Source organism: Anomaloglossus baeobatrachus, chromosome 3 (genome assembly GCF_048569485.1).
Source record: "Anomaloglossus baeobatrachus isolate aAnoBae1 chromosome 3, aAnoBae1.hap1, whole genome shotgun sequence".
In the NCBI taxonomy this organism is placed as follows: Eukaryota; Metazoa; Chordata; class Amphibia; order Anura; family Aromobatidae; genus Anomaloglossus; species Anomaloglossus baeobatrachus.
In genome coordinates this window covers 12,634,517-12,656,069 of record NC_134355.1, presented here as the reverse complement: position 1 = coordinate 12,656,069, position 21,553 = coordinate 12,634,517, and the positions used below count along the sequence as shown (strand labels likewise).

General features: G+C 51.4%; 1 protein-coding gene across 1 annotated transcript in view; it reads left to right on the top strand.

The window, feature by feature from the left end:
- The first annotated feature begins 592 nt into the window (after positions 1-592).
- The window catches only part of KIF6 (kinesin family member 6), a 286,491-nt gene continuing 265,530 nt past the window's right edge, over positions 593-21,553 (top strand). Inside the window, exon 1 of the mRNA XM_075338994.1 lies at positions 593-1,111. Coding sequence (XP_075195109.1) covers positions 962-1,111 — 150 coding nt within the window. The 5' untranslated portion in view covers positions 593-961. The remainder of the gene's footprint in view (positions 1,112-21,553) is intronic.

Sequence of the window (21,553 nt, the reverse complement as noted above, 5' to 3'; positions counted from 1 at the left end):
CTAGTACAGTGTGTACCCCCCAGTGCTGTGTACCCCCAGGTGCTGTGTGTACCCCCTAGTGCTGTGTGTACCCCCTAATGCTGTGTACACCCCAGTGCTGTGTACCCCCTCAGCGCGGTGTAACCCCTCACTGCTGTCCGTGCCCCCCCTAGTGCTGTCTGTACCCCCTGGGTGATGTCTATGCCTCCCCACCAGTGCTGTCCGCACCACCTAATGCTGTCCATGCTGCCACCAGTGCTGTCCATGCCACGGTGAGTGCTGCCTGTGCCCCCTTATGCTGTCCATGCTCCCCAGTGCTGTGTGCCACCCCTCAGTGCTCTTAACTCGCTACTGCTGTCTGTACCCTCCCACTGCTTTCTATGCTCCCCAGTCCGTGCTCTCCTGTTGATGTCTATGTTCCCCCAGACCTGTCTGTCTCCCTAGTGCTGCCACCCAGTGCAGTGCGTGCTGCCACCCAGTGCAGTGCGTGCTGCCACCCAGTGCAGTGCATGCTGCCACCCAGTGCAGTGCGTGCTGCCACCCAGTGCAGTGCGTGCTGCCACCCAGTGCAGTGCGTGCTGCCACCCAGTGCAGTGCGTGCTGCCACCCAGTGCAGTGCGTGCTGCCACCCAGTGCTGTGCGTGTCCCCAGTCATGTCTGTGCCACCGCCAGGGCTGTCCATGCCCCCTACTGATGTATATGCCCCAACCCCTCCTGTGATGTATATGCCCCAGCCCCTCCTGTGATGTATATGCCCCAGCCCCTCCTGTGATGTATATGCCCCAGCCCCTCCTGTGATGTATATGCCTCAGCCCCTCCTGTGATGTATATGCCCCAGCCCCTCCTGTGATGTATATGCCCCAGCCCCTCCTGTGATGTATATGCCCCAGCCCCTCCTGTGATGTATATGCCCCAGCCCCTCCTGTGATGTATATGCCCCAGCCCCTCCTGTGATGTGTACTCCCAGTGTCTCCTGTAATTTATGCGCCCTGGCCCCTCCTGTGATGTGTATGCCCCCAGCATCTCCAGACAGAGACAAACCTGGAAAAGCAGCTGTGAGAAACAAGATGATCAATATCACCGAACATCACAATCGCACCAAAGAGAAGCAGCTCCGGCCACCACAGTAGGGGTGAGTTAATTAATCGTTTGACCAAATATAGCAGGGTTATTTTTCAGGTTGATAATGTTGTGCGGCCCCCAAAGGTTAGTAGGAAATTCCAAATGGCCCCCGGCAGTAAAAAGGTTCCCCACCCCTGCTGTATGGAGACACTAGTCGCCTGCATTGCTCAGGTGGATTTTGGCCCATTCTTCCGCACACACTCCTCACATCCTGTATGGAGACACTAGTCGCCTGCATTGCTCAGGTAGATTTTGGCCATTCTTCCGCACACACTCCTCACATCCTGTATGGAGACACTAGTCGCCTGCATTGCTCAGGTGGATTTTGGCCCATTCTTCCGCACACACTCCTCACATCCTGTATGGAGACACTAGTCGCCTGCATTGCTCAGGTGGATTTTGGCCCATTCTTCCGCACACACTCCTCACATCCTGTATGGAGACACTAGTCACCTGCATTGCTCAGGTAGATTTTGGCCATTCTTCCGCACACACTCCTCACATCCTGTATGGAGACACTAGTCGCCTGCATTGCTCAGGTGGATTTTGGCCCATTCTTCCACACACACTCCTCACATCCTGTATGGAGACACTAGTCGCCTGCATTGCTCAGGTGGATTTTGGTCCATTCTTCCGCACACACTCCTCACATCCTGTATGGAGACACTAGTCGCCTGCATTGCTCAGGTAGATTTTGGCCATTCTTCCGCACACACTCCTCACATCCAGTATGGAGACACTAGTCGCCTGCATTGCTCAGGTGGATTTTGGCCATTCTTCCGCACACACTCCTCACATCCTGTATGGAGACACTAGTCGCCTGCATTGCTCAGGTGGATTTTGGCCATTCTTTCACTCAGACACTCCTCACATCCTGTATGGAGACACTAGTCACCTGCATTGCTCAGGTGGATTTTGGCCCATTCTTCCACACACACTCCTCACATCCTGTATGGAGACACTAGTCGCCTGCATTGCTCAGGTGGATTTTGGCCCATTCTTCCACACACACTCCTCACATCCTGTATGGAGACACTAGTCGCCTGCATTGCTCAGGTGGATTTTGGCCCATTCTTCCACACACACTCCTCACATCCTGTATGGAGACACTAGTCGCCTGCATTGCTCAGGTGGATTTTGGTCCATTCTTCCGCACACACTCCTCACATCCTGTATGGAGACACTAGTCACCTCCATTGCTCAGGTGGATTTTGGCCCATTCTTCCGCACACACTCCTCACATCCTGTATGGAGACACTAGTCGCCTGCATTGCTCAGGTGGATTTGGCCCATTCTTCCGCACACACTCCTCACATCCTGTATGGAGACACTAGTCACCTGCATTGCTCAGGTGGATTTTGGCCCATTCTTCCGCACACACTCCTCACATCCTGCATGAATTGTGTTCTGTGAAACACTTGTCCCTGCGGATTTCAGGTCTTTATGTTGCTCTCCACAGGTGTTCTTGACTCTTAAACAACTCTTGATACTTATTTTCACTCCTCTGTGTGAAATCTTGCAGGGAGCATCTACTCTTGACCAGTTTATGGTGAAATTATCTTTTTTCCACTTCCAGATTATAACCCCAACAGAGCTCACTGGATCCAGTAGTTTAGTAATTATTCTGTAACTAACACCATCAGTATGGTCTTTTTTAAAAATAAGATTGTGCCAGTCTTGAGACAGCTCACTGGTTTTACTCATCTTGAGATGTTTCTTGTGTGGTACCTTTTTATCGGTCATTAGATGCACCAGCTGATTTATTTTTTACTAAGTGGCGGGATTGCCTTCTTATTACTGATAGATTTTACCTGGTGTCAGGACTTTCCAGGGCTTTTTCCTCCTCGCTTTCTTCCTGTGTTCAATACTTTTTCCCTGTGTCATATCTTATTATTACACAATTTATGGACATCTATTGTGTAATTTCCTTGCCTGTGTGTATTGGATGGGTTGTTACTGACATCTGGTGAGAGTTTCATCTCAATACCAGCTTTAGAAATATATTTACTTAGAAAAATGGTGACGTGTTCAATACTTATTTCACCTGCTGTATATAGTCCATATGATGAAAGAACAGTATTGACATATATAGTACCACCATATAGTGCAGAGACAATGCCCACATAATATTGCGTCATATGTGCAATACAATAATGACATAAACAGGCGACATAATACTGCCACATAATGCAAAGACATAAAATAACCACGAAGTAAGAAGACAATAATCAAACATACAGCCCACATTATACTGCCAGATAGTGCAGAGGCAGTACTGCCATACAGAGCCCACATAATACTGCACTGTGATTTGCAATTAATACCACAACTGTAAAAAGGTGGTGGATGGGCATTTTTTTTGGAGGGGGGGGGGGGGGGTCATGTCCCTGGGGTAATTCCAAGCAACACAATCCCTTATTTTCGACCCCGAAACACAGTACAATGGAGACCTCCGTGTCTTGGCCCCCCCAGGGCTGTGGTAGCCGTCAGCTGAGGACCCCCTCCATGCCCGCGCCATCAGTGGACGTTCTGCACAACACATGATCTCCAGAACAAGCGGCGGAAACAGCTGATGGCGGTAATCAGAGCCGTCTGCCGCTTCATAGGGTTTCCAGCCTGGTCCACGTTTCATCCCGTGTCGGGGATGTTTTCCATTAGGCAACACATAAAGGATCAAAAGCAGCCGGACCCCGGGGGCCTGAGGTGCTGCATGGTCCTTGTGACACTAAAGATAATTTCTAGGAAAGTGAAGTTATGGAGGGGGGGTCCTCCCTACCTGTGCGTCCCCACCTGTGTGTCCCCACCTGTGCATCCCCCCCTGTGCGTCCTCACCTGTGCGTCCCCACCTGTGCATCCCCCCTGTGCGTCCCCCCCGTGCGTCCCCACCTGTGCGTCCCCACCTGTGCGTCCCAGTCCCGTACGTCTGCTCATCGGCCTCAGATGACGGGTACTCTGTACACTGACAGGAGGAATAACTGAGCCCCAGTATAGTGCGACGCAGCAAAGCTCTGACCCATCTATACACTATTAATGAGGCATCACCGTGCGGGGCAGAGGGGGCATGGGCTGGGGTCTAACAGAAAACTATCAAAGAGGTATCACCGTGTGGGGCAGAGGGGGCATGGGCTGGGGTCTAACAGAAAACTATCAAAGAGGAATCATCATGCGGGGCAAAGGGGCCATGGGCTGGGGTCTAATAGAAAACTATCAAAGAGGAATCATCATGCGGGGCAAAGGGGGCATGGGCTGAGGTCTAACAGAAAACTATCCATGAGGCATCACTGTGTGGATAGAGGGCGCATGGGCTGGGGTCTAACAAAAACTACCAATGAGACACCACCGTGTGAAGCAGAGGGGGCATGGGCTGGGGTCTAACACAAAACTATCAATGAGGCATCACCGTGCGAAGCAGAGGGGGCATGGGCTGGGGTCTAACAGAAAACTATCAAAGAGGAATCATCATGTGGGGCAAAGGGGGCATGGGCTGGGGTCTAACAGAAAACTATCAATGAGGCATCACTGTGTGGATAGAGGGGGCATGGGCTGGGGTCTAACAAAAACTACCAATGAGACACCACCGTGCGAAGCAGAGGGGGCATGGGCTGGGGTCTAACAGAAAACTATCAAAGAGGAATCATCATGCGGGGAAGAGGGGGCATGGGCTGGGGTCTAACAGAAAACTATCAATGAGGAATCATCATGCGTGGCAAAGGGGGCATGGGCTGGGGTCTAACAGAAAACTATCAATGAGGCATCACCGTGCGAAGCAGAGGGGGCATGGGCTGGGGTCTAACAGAAAACTATCAAAGAGGAATCATCATGCGGGGCAAAGGGGGCATGGGCTTCGGTCTAACAGAAAACTATCAATGAGGCATCACTGTGTGGATAGAGGGGGCATGGGCTGGGGTCTAACAAAAACTACCAATGAGACACCACCGTGCGAAGCAGAGGGGGCATGGGCTGGGGTCTAACAGAAAACTATCAAAGAGGAATCATCATGCGGGGCAGAGGGGGCATGGGCTGGGGTCTAACAGAAAACTATCAAAGAGGAATCATCATGCGGGGCAAAGGGGGCATGGGCTGGGGTCTAACAGAAAACTATCAAAGAGGAATCATCATGCGGGGCAAAGGGGGCATGGGCTGGGGTCTAACAGAAAACTACCAATGGGGCATCACCGTGTGAAGCAGAGGGGGCATGGGCTGGGGTCTAACAGAAAACTATCAATGAGGCATCACTGTGTGGAGTAGAGGGGGCATGGGCTGGGGTCTAACAAAAACTACCAATGGGGCATCACCGTGCGAAGCAGAGGGGGCATGGGCTGGGGTCTAACAGAAAACCATTAATGAGGCATCACCGTGTGGAGTAGAGGGGGCATGGGCTTGGGTCTAACAGAAAACTACCAAAAAGGCATTACCGTGTGGGGCAGAGGGGGCATGGGCTGGGGTCTAACAAATAACTGTCATACTGAGACTAGACCCAGTATACAGGCCCAGTGTTCTGCCCAATACTCTGTGGTTCTGTTCAGTGCTCTGTGTTTTTGCACATCGTTCTGTGGTTCTGTTCAGTGCTCTGCGGTATCTTGTGTTGTGCTATGCAGTATCGTCTGGTTCTGTCCGGCGCTCTGCGGTTCTGTCCGGCGCTCTGCGGTTCTGTCCGGCGCTCTGCGGTTCTGTCCGTCGCTCTGCGGTTCTGTCCGTCGCTCTGCGGTTCTGTCCGTCGCTCTGCGGTTCTGTCCGGCGCTCTGCGGTTCTGTCCGGCGCTCTGCGGTTCTGTCCGTCGCTCTGCGGTTCTGTCCGTCGCTCTGCGGTTCTGTCCGTCGCTCTGCGGTTCTGTCCGGCGCTCTGCGGTTCTGTCCGGCGCTCTGCGGTTCTGTCCGGCGCTCTGCGGTTCTGTGGGGCGCCCCATACGCACAGCTCTGGTATCACAGTTACACGCTGCTGTTCGCAGTGTCTTGTATGTAGCATGTGCAGTACATGGAGCTGACGAGGACTTTCTCCTCCATCGGCCGCATTACACAGAACAGATCATCTCTGCTTAAATGTCTGAGAGACAGAAACATGAAGCGACATCAAAGCCGGAGGATCTGCGAGTTCTCAGCCTCCTCTGCTCAGACAAGAGAGAACCAGGACGTGTCGCAGGGTATCACAGGGTATGACAAGATATCACACACCCACAGTGCCCCCATCACAGCCACAGTGCCCCCATCACAGCCACAGTGCCCCCACCACAGTCACAGTGCCCTCATCACAGCCACAGTGCCCCCATCACAGCCACAGTGCCCCCATCACAGCCACAGTGCCCCCATCACAGCCACAGTGCCCCCAGCACAGCCACAGTGCCCCCAGCACAGCCACAGTGCCCCCATCATAGCCACAGTGCCCCCATCACAGCCACAGTGCCCCCATCACAGCCACAGTGCCCCCACCACAGTCACAGTGCCCCCAGCACAGCCACAGTGCCCCCCACCACAGCCACAGTGCCCCCAGCACAGCCACAGTGCCCCCCACCACAGCCACAGTGCCCCCAGCACAGCCACAGTGCCCCCATCACAGCCACAGTGCCCCCATCACAGCCACAGTGCCCCCATCATAGCCACAGTGCCCCCATCACAGCCACAGTGCCCCCATCACAGCCACAGTGCCCCCACCACAGTCACAGTGCCCCCAGCACAGCCACAGTGCCCCCAGCACAGCCACAGTGCCCCCCACCACAGCCACAGTGCCCCCAGCACAGCCACAGTGCCCCCCACCACAGCCACAGTGCCCCCATCACAGCCACAGTGCCCCCATCACAGCCACAGTGCCCCCATCACAGCCACAGTGCCCCCATCACAGCCACAGTGCCCCCATCATAGCCACAGTGCCCCCATCACAGCCACAGTGCCCCCATCACAGCCACAGTGCCCCCACCACAGTCACAGTGCCCCCAGCACAGCCACAGTGCCCCCCACCACAGCCACAGTGCCCCCAGCACAGCCACAGTGCCCCCCACCACAGCCACAGTGCCCCCAGCACAGCCACAGTGCCCCCATCACAGCCACAGTGCCCCCATCACAGCCACAGTGCCCCCATCACAGCCACAGTGCCCCCATCACAGCCACAGTGCCCCCATCATAGCCACAGTGCCCCCATCACAGCCACAGTGCCCCCATCACAGCCACAGTGCCCCCACCACAGTCACAGTGCCCCCAGCACAGCCACAGTGCCCCCCACCACAGCCACAGTGCCCCCAGCACAGCCACAGTGCCCCCCACCACAGCCACAGTGCCCCCAGCACAGCCACAGTGCCCCCATCACAGCCACAGTGCCCCCATCACAGCCACAGTGCCCCCATCACAGCCACAGTGCCCCCATCACAGCCACAGTGCCCCCATCATAGCCACAGTGCCCCCATCACAGCCACAGTGCCCCCATCACAGCCACAGTGCCCCCACCACAGTCACAGTGCCCCCATCACAGCCACAGTGCCCCCATCACAGCCACAGTGCCCCCATCACAGCCACAGTGCCCCCATCACAGTCACAGTGCCCCCATCACACCCACAGTGCCCCCATCACAGCCACAGTGCCCCCATCACAGCCACAGTGCCCCCATCACAGCCACAGTGCCCCCATCACAGCCACAGTGCCCCCATCACACCCACAGTGCCCCCAGCACAGCCACAGTGCCCCCCACCACAGCCACAGTGCCCCCAGCACAGCCACAGTGCCCCCCACCACAGCCACAGTGCCCCCAGCACAGCCACAGTGCCCCCATCACAGCCACAGTGCCCCCATCACAGCCACAGTGCCCCCATCACAGCCACAGTGCCCCCATCACAGCCACAGTGCCCCCATCATAGCCACAGTGCCCCCATCACAGCCACAGTGCCCCCACCACAGTCACAGTGCCCCCAGCACAGCCACAGTGCCCCCCACCACAGCCACAGTGCCCCCAGCACAGCCACAGTGCCCCCCACCACAGCCACAGTGCCCCCAGCACAGCCACAGTGCCCCCATCACAGCCACAGTGCCCCCATCACAGCCACAGTGCCCCCATCACAGCCACAGTGCCCCCATCACAGCCACAGTGCCCCCATCATAGCCACAGTGCCCCCATCACAGCCACAGTGCCCCCATCACAGCCACAGTGCCCCCACCACAGTCACAGTGCCCCCATCACAGCCACAGTGCCCCCAGCACAGCCACAGTGCCCCCATCACAGCCACAGTGCCCCCATCACAGCCACAGTGCCCCCATCACAGCCACAGTGCCCCCATCACAGCCACAGTGCCCCCATCATAGCCACAGTGCCCCCATCACAGCCACAGTGCCCCCACCACAGTCACAGTGCCCCCAGCACAGCCACAGTGCCCCCCACCACAGCCACAGTGCCCCCAGCACAGCCACAGTGCCCCCCACCACAGCCACAGTGCCCCCAGCACAGCCACAGTGCCCCCATCACAGCCACAGTGCCCCCATCACAGCCACAGTGCCCCCATCACAGCCACAGTGCCCCCATCATAGCCACAGTGCCCCCATCACAGCCACAGTGCCCCCATCACAGCCACAGTGCCCCCACCACAGTCACAGTGCCCCCATCACAGCCACAGTGCCCCCATCACAGCCACAGTGCCCCCATCACAGCAATAGTGACCCCCTATCACAGCTACAGTGCCCCCATCACAGTCATAGTGCCCCCATCACGGCCACAGCGCCCCCATCACAGCCACAGTGCTCCCCATCATCGCTACAGTGCCCCCATCATAGCCACAGTGCCCCCCAATCACAGCACAGTGCACTCAATCACAGCTACAGTGCCTCCAGTACAGTCACAATGCCCCCATCACAGCCATAGTGCACTTAATCACAGCTACTGTACCCCCAGCACTGTCACAGTACCCCAATCACAGCTACATTGTCCCCTATTCCACAGAATAGTTGGCCTCTTTCCCTGTAATAATGCTCCTGTGGTCGTGATAACAGGATTCTTTCCCACAAGCTGGTGTCATTGCATCTCCTGGAAATCTTGCGCATGCGCTGCTCATTTCAGCAGTGTCCGTGCGCCTCAGAGGCCCAGAGTACGATTCCCGGCTTCATAGTGGCGAGACCAGAGCATCTTCTGCACGCTCGATCATGCACGGTGCACCTAAAGAGATGGGAATTGTACTCCGTGTCTGAGGCACACTGACACTGCTGAAATAAGCTGCGCATGCGCAAGATGACCAGGAGCTGCAATGACACCGGCCCGTGGAAATCCTGTTACCAAAGGGGTGAAAAACAGGCCGACTAGTCTGGGGAAATGGCGCCCCTGCGACTAGTCACAGGAATAATTAGAATAGGAACAGCGAGGTTTACAAATGATTTTCTTAAACATTTATCTTAGTGAATAGCGTTATACAGGGGGGAGGGGGGGATTACGGCAAAAACATGAGCTCTGCTGGGCTGGAGGCAGAGGGGACCGGACAGGACACCTCTAAGGCTTCCGCCACACATCCGTGAAACACGTGCGTGTTTGGTCCGTTTCCGTGTATACTGGAGACACGGCCAAACGTGCACCAATGTTACTATATCTCAGCGGTTACACTTGCGTTTTTGGTTATGTCCGTGAGTCCGTCTCCGTGATGCGTTTTGTGGGCCGTGTCTCACGCCAGCATGTCCGTTTTATTCACGCCACACGCAGCACGGACCCAATGAAAGTCAATGGGTCTGTGCGCACGTCCGAGTGACACGGACGCATCTCTGTTTGTTCCCTGTATGTTTGTGCTTTTTTCATGTGATGTCAGTCTTTTTTCTTTTTATGTTTCGTTCTCTCCCTCAGTCCGTCGGTCGGTCTCTATGTCTGTCTGTCCCTCTAGCTGTCTGGCGGTCAGTTCCCCCCTGTCTCATACTTACCATTCCCCGATCTCCGGCGCGGCGCTGCACGGCTGTTATAAAAACTCCGGCGGCTTTTCCTCTTTTGAAAAAGCCGGCCGCCCATTAATCAATCTCGTATTCCCTGCTTTACCCGCCCACCGGCGGCTGTGATTGGTTGCAGTGAGACACGCCCACCACGCTGAGTGACAGCTGTCACACTGCACCCAATCACAGCAGCCAGTGGGCGTGTCTATACTGTGCAGTAAAATAAATAAATAAATAATTAAAAAAAACGGCGTGCGGTTCCCCCCATTTTAATACCAGCCAGATAAAGCCATACGGCTGAAGGCTGGTATTCTCAGGATGGGGAGCCCCACGTTATGGGGGGCCCCCCACCCTAACAATATCAGTCAGCAGCCGCCCAGAATTGCCGCATACATTATATGCGACAGTTCTGGGACTGTACCCGGCTTTTCCCGATTTGCCCTGGTGCGTTGGCAAATCGGGGTAATAAGGAGTTATTGGCAGCCCATAGCTGCCAATAAGTCCTAGATTAATCATGTCAGGCGTCTATGAGACACCCTCCATGATTAATCTGTAAGTTACAGTAAATAAACACACACACATGAAAAATCCTTTATTAGAAATAAAAAACACAAACAAATTCCCTCATTACCAATTTATTAACCCCGACAAACCCTCCATGTCCGGCGTACTCCACGGTCCTCCAGCGTCGCGTCCAGCTCTGCTGCATGGAGGTGACAGGAGCAGCAGAAGACACCGCCGCTCCGGTCACCTCCACACAGCTAATGAGATGAGTAGCGCGATCAGCTGCTGTCACTGAGGTTACCCTCGGCCACCGCTGGATGCAGCGGTGACCACGAGTTACCAGACTGACAGCAGCTGATCGCGCTACTCATCTCATTAGCTGTGTGGAGGTGACCGGAGCGGCGGTGTCTTCTGCTGCTCCTGTCACCTCCATGCAGCAGAGCTGGACGCGACGCTGGAGGACCGTGGAGTACGCCGGACATGGAGGGTTTGTCGGGGTTAATAAATTGGTAATGAGGGAATGTGTTTGTGTTTTTTATTTCTAATAAAGGATTTTTTCGGGTGTGTGTTTATTTACTGTAACTTACAGATTAATCATGGAGGGTGTCTCATAGACGCCTGACATGATTAATCTAGGACTTATTGGCAGCTATGGGCTGCCAATAACTCCTTATTACCCCGATTTGCCAATGCACCAGGGCAAATCGGGAAGAGCCGGGTACAGCCCCAGAACTGTCGCATATAATGTATGCGGCAATTGTGGGCGGCTGCTGACTGATATTGTTAGGGTGGGGGGCTCCCCATAACGTGGGGCTCCCCATCCTGAGAATACCAGCCTTCAGCCGTATGGCTTTATCTGGCTGGTATTAAAATGGGGGGAACTGCACGCCGTTTTTTTTAATTATTTATTTATTTATTTTACTGCACAGTATAGACACGCCCACCGGCTGCTGTGATTGGGTGCAGTGTGACACCTGTCACTCAGCGTGGTGGGCGTGTCTCACTGCAACCAATCACAGCCGCCGGTGGGCGGGTAAAGCAGGGAATACGAGATTGATTAATGGGCGGCCGGCTTTTTCAAATTAGAAAAAGCCGCCGGAGCAGTGTGAACGCCGTGCAGCGCCGGTGATCGGGGATCGGTGAGTATGAGAGAGGGGGGGACACTTCAGTCACTCAGGGGATTAGTGGTCACCGGTGAATCCTTCACAGGTGACCGCTAATCAGTACACGGCACAAAGACAGAGCCGCGGCATGACAATGAAGTCGGGTGAAGTTCACCCGAGTTCATTCTCATCCCGCTACTCTGTCTTCCGACATGTAGTAACGACATTTTGCATCACACACGTACATTTCACACGGACAACACATACACATGTCAGTTATTTCACTCACGCACACACGGACATTCCACACGCACATACGGCTAGCATACGGGATACACACGCAGGCCACACATACCATAAAAACGGACCTAAAAAACGGAAAACGGACCCGAAAAACGGCCCGTTTTACACGGACGTGGTTTTCACGGATGTGTGGCGGAGCCCTAAGGTGCATTTACCCTGCAAGAGATCCATGGTGAGGTCCTCACTACGGCCGGTGCCCCCCTCCTGAGAGTCTCTCGTTACCCCTCGCTCTCCATTACAATCTTGGCTCGGGGGTCTCCAGATTTGGTTGTTTGTGCTGCAGTAATCTCAGGCTCCCACTCCAGACCCTCGCTGGACAATCCTGAGATTACTGCAGATCCCTCTACTTTGGGGCCGGGATTAGGACTTTGGGGTCTCAGGATCGGTGAATAAACATGGAAGATTCCGATATGTTCTTTTATTCAAACATTGCAGAGATGGAAGACCACCTAGGCTCCTGAACTCCATAAAGGGGCGCTCCACTAGGCTCCTGAGCTCCATAAAGGGGCGCTCCACTAGGCTCCTGAACTCCATAAAGGGGCGCTCCACTAGGCTCCTGAACTCCATAAAGGGGCGCTCCACTAGGCTGCTGAACTCCATAAAGGGGCGCTCCACTAGGCTCCTGAACTCCATAAAGGGGCGCTCCACTAGGCTCCTGAACTCCATAAAGGGGCGCTCCACTAGGCTCCTGAACTCCATAAAGGGGCGCTCCACTAGGCTGCTGAACTCCATAAAGAGGTGCTCCACTAGGCTCCTGAACTCCATAAAGGGGCGCTCCACTAGGCTCCTGAACTCCATAAAGGGGCGCTCCACTAGGCTGCTGAACTCCATAAAGGGGTGCTCCACTAGGCTCCTGAACTCCATAAAGGGGTGCTCCACTAGGCTCCTGAACTCCATAAAGGGGCGCTCCACTAAGCTCCTGAACTCCATAAAGGGGCGCTCCACTAAGCTCCTGAACTACATAAAGGGGCGCTCCACTAAGCTCCTGAACTACATAAAGGGGCGCTCCACTAGGCTCCTGAACTCCATAAAGGGATGCTCCACTAGGCTCCTGAACTCCAATAAGGGGCGCTCCACTAGGCTCCTGAACTCCATAAAGGGGCGCTCCACTAAGCTCCTGAACTCCATAAAGGGGTGCTCCACTAGGCTCCTGAACTCCAATAAGGGGCGCTCCACTAGGCTCCTGAACTCCATAAAGGGGCGCTCCACTAAGCTCCTGAACTCCATAAAGGGGTGCTCCACTAGGCTCCTGAACTCCATAAGGGGGCGCTCCACTTTGCAAAGTCTCTGCTTGTGACGTGTCCCTTCACCTGGACAATTAGCTGATCAAAACGTTCTGCTGCTGACACTCGCCAGTGATCAACTGTAAAGAGTGGGAAATCTGGGCGCTTCATTTCCCAGCAGCGCCCCCCACAGGGGAAATTCAGCATTACACACTGTCCAATCCCATTGATTGGCGGTCTGTGGGAGAGACCCTCATTTCTGCTCCCCTGGATGGAGGGCTTCTCCTCCATGATGCACACATCCCATAGACGACGTGCCCCTGAATGTGCTGATTATGTGCCTATACTGTCTGGAATGTGATCAGATCAGGTTCACTGCGTGCATCATACAGCGATAAGCCGGGGATTTATATCTGGACGTTTTACCCAACCGGTTTTCATATTTTCATCGTCCTCTCTCCTGGTGCTGACATTGGCACTGATAGAATATACAATATATGACCTGGTGGTCCAGAGGGATTTGCAATGTAGCTCACCCTTCATTATATGCACTATCCTGTGTAACCCATCAGCGGTGTCCGTAGTGTAATTCTCCCAATTTGATGTAATATTTTTATTATCATTATTAAAAGTGAGATCACTTTGTGCACACGATTGATGTGGGAACTGTTTTTTTTTTGTCTAGTATAACATAGAATAGAATGTATGAAAATGGCCTCAAAAGACCAGACAGGACATGGATTATACAGCATGCAAGAAGCTGCTAGAGCTGCACTCACTATTCTGCTGGTGCAGTCACTGTGCACATACAGTACATTACTGATCCTGAGTTACCTCCTGTATTATGCTCCAGAGCTGCACTCACTATTCTGCTGGTGCAGTCACTGTGTACATACATTACATTACTGATCCTGAGTTACCTCCTGTATTATGCTCCAGAGCTGCACTCACTATTCTGCTGGTGCAGTCACTGTGTACATACATTACTGATCCTGAGATACCTCCTGTATTATGCTCCAGAGCTGCACTCACTATTCTGCTGGTGCAGTCACTGTGTACATACATTACTGATCCTGAGATACCTCCTGTATTATGCTCCAGAGCTGCACTCACTATTCTGTTGGGGCAGTCACTGTGTACATACATTACTGATCCTGAGTTACCTCCTGTATTATACTCCAGAGCTGCACTCACTATTCTACTGGTGCAAGCACTGTGTACATACATTACTGATCCTGAGATACCTCCTGTATTATGCTCCAGAGCTGCACTCACTATTCTGCTGGTGCAGTCACTGTGTACATACATTACATTACTGATCCTGAGTTCCCTCCTGTATTATACTCCAGAGCTGCACTCACTATTCTGTTGGGGCAGTCACTGTGTACATACATTACTGATCCTGAGTTACCTCCTGTATTATGCTCCAGAGCTGCACTCACTATTCTGCTGGTGCAGTCACTGTGTACATACATTACATTACTGATCCTGAGTTACCTCCTGTATTATACTCCAGAGCTGCACTCACTATTCTGCTGGTGCAGTCACTGTGTACATACATTACATTACTGATCCTGAGTTACCTCCTGTATTATACTCCAGAGCTGCACTCACTATTCTACTGGTGCAGTCACTGTGTACATATATTACATTACTGATCCTGAGATACCTCCTGTATTATACTCCAGAGCTGCACTCACTATTCTGCTGGTATAGTCACTGTGTACATACATTACTGATCCTGAGTTACCTCCTGTATTATACTCCAGAGTTGCACTCACTATTCTGCTGGTATAGTCACTGTGTACATACATTACTGATCCTGAGTTACCTCCTGTATTATACTCCAGAGCTGCACTCACTATTCTACTGGTGCAGTCACTGTGTACATATATTACATTACTGATCCTGAGATACCTCCTGTATTATACTCCAGAGCTGCACTCACTATTCTGCTGGTATAGTCACTGTGTACATACATTACTGATCCTGAGATACCTCCTGTATTATACTCCAGAGCTGCACTCACTATTCTGCTGGTGCAGTCACTGTGTACATACATTACTGATCCTGAGTTACCTCCTGCATTATACTCCAGAGCTGCACTCACTATTCTGCTGGTGCAGTCACTGTGTACATACATTACATTACTGATCCTGAGTTACCTCCTGTATTATACTCCAGAGCTGCACTCACTATTCTGCTAATGCTGTCACTGTGTACATACATTACATTACTGATCCTGAGTTACCTCCTGTATTATCCTCCAGAGATGCACTCACTATTCTGCTGGTGCAGTCACTGTGTACATACATTACATTACTGATCCTGAGTTACCTCCTGTATTATTCTCCAGAGCTGCACTCACTATTCTGCTGGTTGTTATAGCGGGGCAGATCAGTTATAGTAGCAGATGACGGTGTAATCTGTCTTCTGCATGTTCTCTGCGTCCCCTTAGGTCCCCCCCTCTGCCCCTCCCCCGAGGTGACTCCATTTGTGGGGCGCTCTTCCCATCATGTGCGCACATTTTCTACTGTCTGCTCACAGAACCCTTTGATTTTGTGGGGACAGATGTTTTGCTGTTCTATAAAGCATTTTTCGCGGTGGATATTGTGTTTGGCATCTGCACTGACAAATTAAAATCACTGCAGTAATAACTGAAATAAGAAAATAACATTTTCGGGCTTTGATGTCGGGGACTTTCAGACTTTCTGCATTTCGCGTCCTCGTCAATGTGTTTCGCACCTGTTTTGGAGCTGGAGATCTATTCTTCACCTTCCATCATGTAAACCGCAACGTCAGCGTCTCCATCAGCAAAAACCCTCTGATGTCAGCGTGATCACAACTCCGACTCCTGAAAAGCTGGTGACAATTACACGTCCAAGAAGGGGTGGAACCCAGCTTTCCTGGATGCCAGAATAGCTTATAATAAGGATGGTGGTTACACTTCCACGAGACACATGAGCTCAGCTCCCAACGTCCTAGATTCAGTGGGACTGTCCCGATCTGTAGGCTCAGTCCCGCTGTCCCGGCTTGGTCCCGACTTCCTCTCACCTCTCTTTGCCTGCTTTATAGCTCTGCTTCCTCAGGAGCGGGGGAGGCATTTCTGCACACATAAATAACGCTCTCTTCTCTTCCCAAGAATCAAACTCACGACCTCCATGTACACAAGCAGCAGTTCCAGCTATCAGCCCACAATGAGGAAGACAGGAGCAGATTATACATAGAAATACATGGTACATAGCAGTGCAGCCTCTGACTCCACAGGCAGGTTATACCAGTACATAGAGATACATTGTACAGAGCAGTGCAGCCTCTGACTCCACAGGCAGATTATACTAGTACATAGAGATACATTGTACAGAGCAGTGCAGCCTCTGACTCCACAGGCAGGTTATACCGGTACATAGAGATACATTGTACAGAGCAGTGCAGCCTCTGACTCCACAGGCAGGTTATACCGGTACATAGAGATACATTGTACAGAGCAGTGCAGCTTCTGACTCCACAGGCAGATTATACCGGTACATGGAGATACATTGTACAGAGCAGTGCAGCCTCTGACTCCACAGGCAGATTACACCGGTACATTGAGGTACATTGTACAGAGCAGTGCAGCCTCTGACTCCACAGGCAGGTTATACCAGTACATAGAGATACATTGTACAGAGCAGTGCAGCTTCTGACTCCACAGGCAGGTTATACCGGTACATAGAGATACATAGTACAGAGCAGTGCATCCTCTGACTCCACAGGCAGGTTATACCAGTACATAGAGATACATTGTACAGAGCAGTGCAGCTTCTGACTCCACAGGCAGGTTATACCAGTACATAGAGATACATTATACAGAGCAGTGCATCCTCTGACTCCACAGGCAGGTTATACCAGTACATAGAGATACATTGTACAGAGCAGTGCATCCTCTGACTCCACAGGCAGGTTATACCAGTACATAGAGATACATTGTACAGACCAGTGCAGCCTCTGACGCCACAGGCAGATTATACCGGTACATAGAGATACATTGTACAGAGCAGTGCAGCCTCTGACTCCACAGGCAGATTATACCGGTACATAGAGATATATTGTACAGACCAGTGCATCCTCTGACTCCACAGGCAGGTTATACCGGTACATAGAGATACATTGTACAGAGCAGTGCAGCCTCTGACTCCACAGGCAAATTATACCAGTACATAGATATATTGTACAGACCAGTGCATCCTCTGACTCCACAGGCAGGTTATACCGGTACATAGAGATACATAGTACAGAGCAGTGCATCCTCTGACTCCACAGGCAGGTTATACCAGTACATAGAGATACATTGTACAGAGCAGTGCAGCTTCTGACTCCACAGGCAGGTTATACCAGTACATAGAGATACATTATACAGAGCAGTGCATCCTCTGACTCCACAGGCAGGTTATACCAGTACATAGAGATACATTGTACAGAGCAGTGCATCCTCTGACTCCACAGGCAGGTTATACCAGTACATAGAGATACATTGTACAGACCAGTGCAGCCTCTGACGCCACAGGCAGATTATACCGGTACATAGAGATACATTGTACAGAGCAGTGCAGCCTCTGACTCCACAGGCAGATTATACCGGTACATAGAGATATATTGTACAGACCAGTGCATCCTCTGACTCCACAGGCAGGTTATACCGGTACATAGAGATACATTGTACAGAGCAGTGCAGCCTCTGACTCCACAGGCAAATTATACCAGTACATAGATATATTGTACAGACCAGTGCATCCTCTGACTCCACAGGCAGGTTATACCGGTACATAGAGATACATTGTACAGAGCAGTGCAGCCTCTGACTCCACAGGCAGATTATACCGGTACATAGAGATATATTGTACAGACCAGTGCATCCTCTGACTCCACAGGCAGGTTATACCGGTACATAGAGATACATTGTACAGAGCAGTGCAGCCTCTGACTCCACAGGCAAATTATACCAGTACATAGATATATTGTACAGACCAGTGCATCCTCTGACTCCACAGGCAGGTTATACCGGTACATAGAGATACATTGCACAGAGCAGTGCAGCCTCTGACTCCACAGGCAGGTTATACTGGTACATACAGATACATTGTACAGAGCAGTGCAGCCTCTGACTCTACAGGCAGAATATACCGGTACATAGAGATACATTGTACAGAGCAGTGCAGCCTCTGACTCCACAGGCAGATTATATCAGTACATAGAGATACATTGTACATATCAGTGCAGCCTCTGACTCCACAGGCAGGTTATACTGGTACATAGAGATACATTGTACAGAGCAGTGCAGCCTCTGACTCCACAGGCAGAATATACCGGTACATAGAGATACATTGTACAGAGCAGTGCAGCTTCTGACTCCACAGGCAGGTTATACCAATACATAGAGATACATAGAAGCTGCACTGCTCTGTACTGACTCCACAGGCAGGTTATACTGGTACATAGAGATACATTGTACAGAGCAGTGCAGCTTCTGACTCCACAGGCAGGTTATACTGATACATAGAGATACAATGTACAGAGCAGTGCAGCCTCTGACTCCACAGGCAGGTTATACCGGTACATAGAGATACATTGTACAGAGCAGTGCAGCCTCTGACTCCACAGGCAGGTTATACTGATACATAGAGATACATTGTACAGAGCAGTGCAGCCTCTGACTCCACAGGCAGGTTATACTGGTACATACAGATACATTGTACAGAGCAGTGCAGCCTCTGACTCCACAGGCAGAATATACCGGTACATAGAGATACATAGTACAGAGCAGTGCAGCTTCTGACTCCACAGGCAGGTTATACTGGTACATAGAGATACATTGTACAGAGCAGTGCAGCCTCTGACTCCACAGGCAGGTTATACTGGTACATAGAAATACATTGTACAGAGCAGTGCAGCCTCTGACTCCACAGGCAGGTTATACTGGTACATAGAGATACATTGTACAGAGCAGTGCAGCCTCTGACTCCACAGGCAGGTTATACTGGTACATAGAGATACATTGCACCTGTATTCTAGAGCTGCTTTTTTCTGCAGGTGTTCACACACATGATGTAGTAACAATCTTCTCTGATTCTTGAGTGTTCGCTGCATTTCTTTGCTTCTTTTTCCCCCTTATTTGATGTGATTTTCGTGCACATGGGAATCCACCTTTTTAGGCCTTGTGCGCACTAGGCGTTTTTGCCGCGTTTTTAGAGGCGTTTTTTACCGCGTTTTTGTGCTGAAAACGCAGTGACATTGCTTCCCCAGCAATGTCTATGGGTTTTCATAAGTGCTGTCCGCACATAGCGTTTTTTTGTAGCTGCGTTTTTGTGGTGACCACAAAAATGCTATTTCTGCGTTTTTCACTGCGTTTTTCACCCATTGAGTTCAATGAGATGTTCAACAACGCAATGAAAAACGCATATAGCCGCGTTTCTATGACTAAATACGCAGCTATAAACGCAAGGGGTTGGCAGTATAGTGACGTGTACAGGAAGAGGATTCCTTCTGTTGGTAAACACAGAAGCATGAATCTTCCCGGTACCGTCACCTCTGCGTCCACAACCTGCCCGTGCCATGTCAGCTCCGTGAGGTGCCATGTCTGGGCGGGAGGTGGAGGCAGCGGCGAAAACAAAAGTGAACAGTAGAAAAAAAAAAAAAATGTCATATATACTCACCTGTCTGCAGGGTCCCGGTGCCATGCCCGCTCCTGTCCCGGTCCCGCCGCTCTGGCTGTGTGCAGTCTCCCCGGGGCACGTACGAAGCTTGCAGGACCTGGCGGTGGATCACCTGATGCAGTCACCTGACGCATCAGCTGATCGTAATTCTCGCGGTGTCGCCGGCTTTTTCGCGCCCGGCTGGCTATCAGCTGATCCTGCCGTCAGGAGACTTCATCAGCTGATTACCGGCAGCTCCTGCAGCGATGGGACAGGATCAGACTCTCATCCGATCGCTCCAGGAGCTGCCGGTAATCAGCACAGACGTGAGTATGTATTTATTTTTTATTTATTTTTTTTTTCTACTGATGCATCAGCTGATTGTATAATCGGCTTTTATACAATCAGCTGATGTGTGATGTGATTCACGTAGTTTAACCTGACATATCATCTGATCGGTATGCCTTCAAGCAAACCGATCAGATGATATTGGATCCGGATTGGACGGCGCGGGACCCTTGACCCAGGATTACTGCGGAGGGGGGTTCTTTATTTCAATAAAGATGGAGTCACTAATTGTGTTGTGTTTTATTTCTAATAAAAATATTTTTCTGTGTTGTGTTTTTTTTTTTATCATTACTAGAAATTCATGGTGGCCATGTCTAATATTGGCCATGAATTTCGGGCTTAGGGCTAGCTGATAATATACAGCTAGCCCTAACTCCATTATTACCCAGCTAGCCACCCGGCATCAGGGCAGCTGGAAGAGTTGGATACAGCGCCAGAAGATGGCGCTTCTATGAAAGCGCCATTTTCTGGGGTGGCTGCGGACTGCAATTCGCAGTGGGGGTGCCCAGAAAGCATGGGTACCCTGCACTGTGGATTCCAATCCCCAGCTGCCTAGTTGTACCTGGCTGGACTCAAAAATTAGGCGAAGCTCACGTCATTTTTTTTTTTTTAATTATTTCATGAAATTCATGAAATAATTAAAAAAAAAGGGCTTCTCTATATTTTTGGTTCCCAGCCGAGTACAAATAGGCAGCTGGGGGTTGGGGGCAGCCCGTACCTGCCTGCTGTACCCGGCTAGCATACAAAAATATGGTGAAGCCCATGTCATTTTTTTTTTCTTTTTGGGCAAAAAACTGCATACAGTCCTGGATGGAGGATGCTGAGCCTTGTAGTTCTGCAGCTGCTGTCTGCTCTCCTGCATACACTAGTGAATGGAGCATGCTGAGCCTTGTAGTTCTGCAGCTGCTGTCTGCTCTCCTGCATACACTAGTGAATGGAGCATGCTGAGTCTTGTAGTTCTGCAGCTGCTGTCTGCTCTCCTGCATACACTAGTGAATGGAGCATGCTGAGCCTTGTAGTTCTGCAGCTGCTGTCTGCTCTCCTGCATACACTAGTTCTGCAGCTGTCTGCTCTCCTGCATACAATGAACATTTTGAAGAAGGAAATGACATCAGACCTTTTTTTTTTTTTTTTTTCATCAACAATCTTTAATGGCATTGTGCACTGATTAAAAACGCAGTGAGCAAAAACGCAGCAAAAAACGCACCAAATCGCGGCAAAAACGCATGCGTTTTGGTCGCGTTTTTTAGCCGCGGGTGCGTTTTTTGAGACAAAAATGCACATAAAAACGCAGCGTGAAAAAAACGCCTAGTGCGCACATACCCTTAGTGTATTTTTAATACAACAGAAAAGGTTTGATTCTGCACTTAAAAATGAAATGGCTTTTTTTCCAGGCTCCACATAAAAGCTCATAGAAAAAA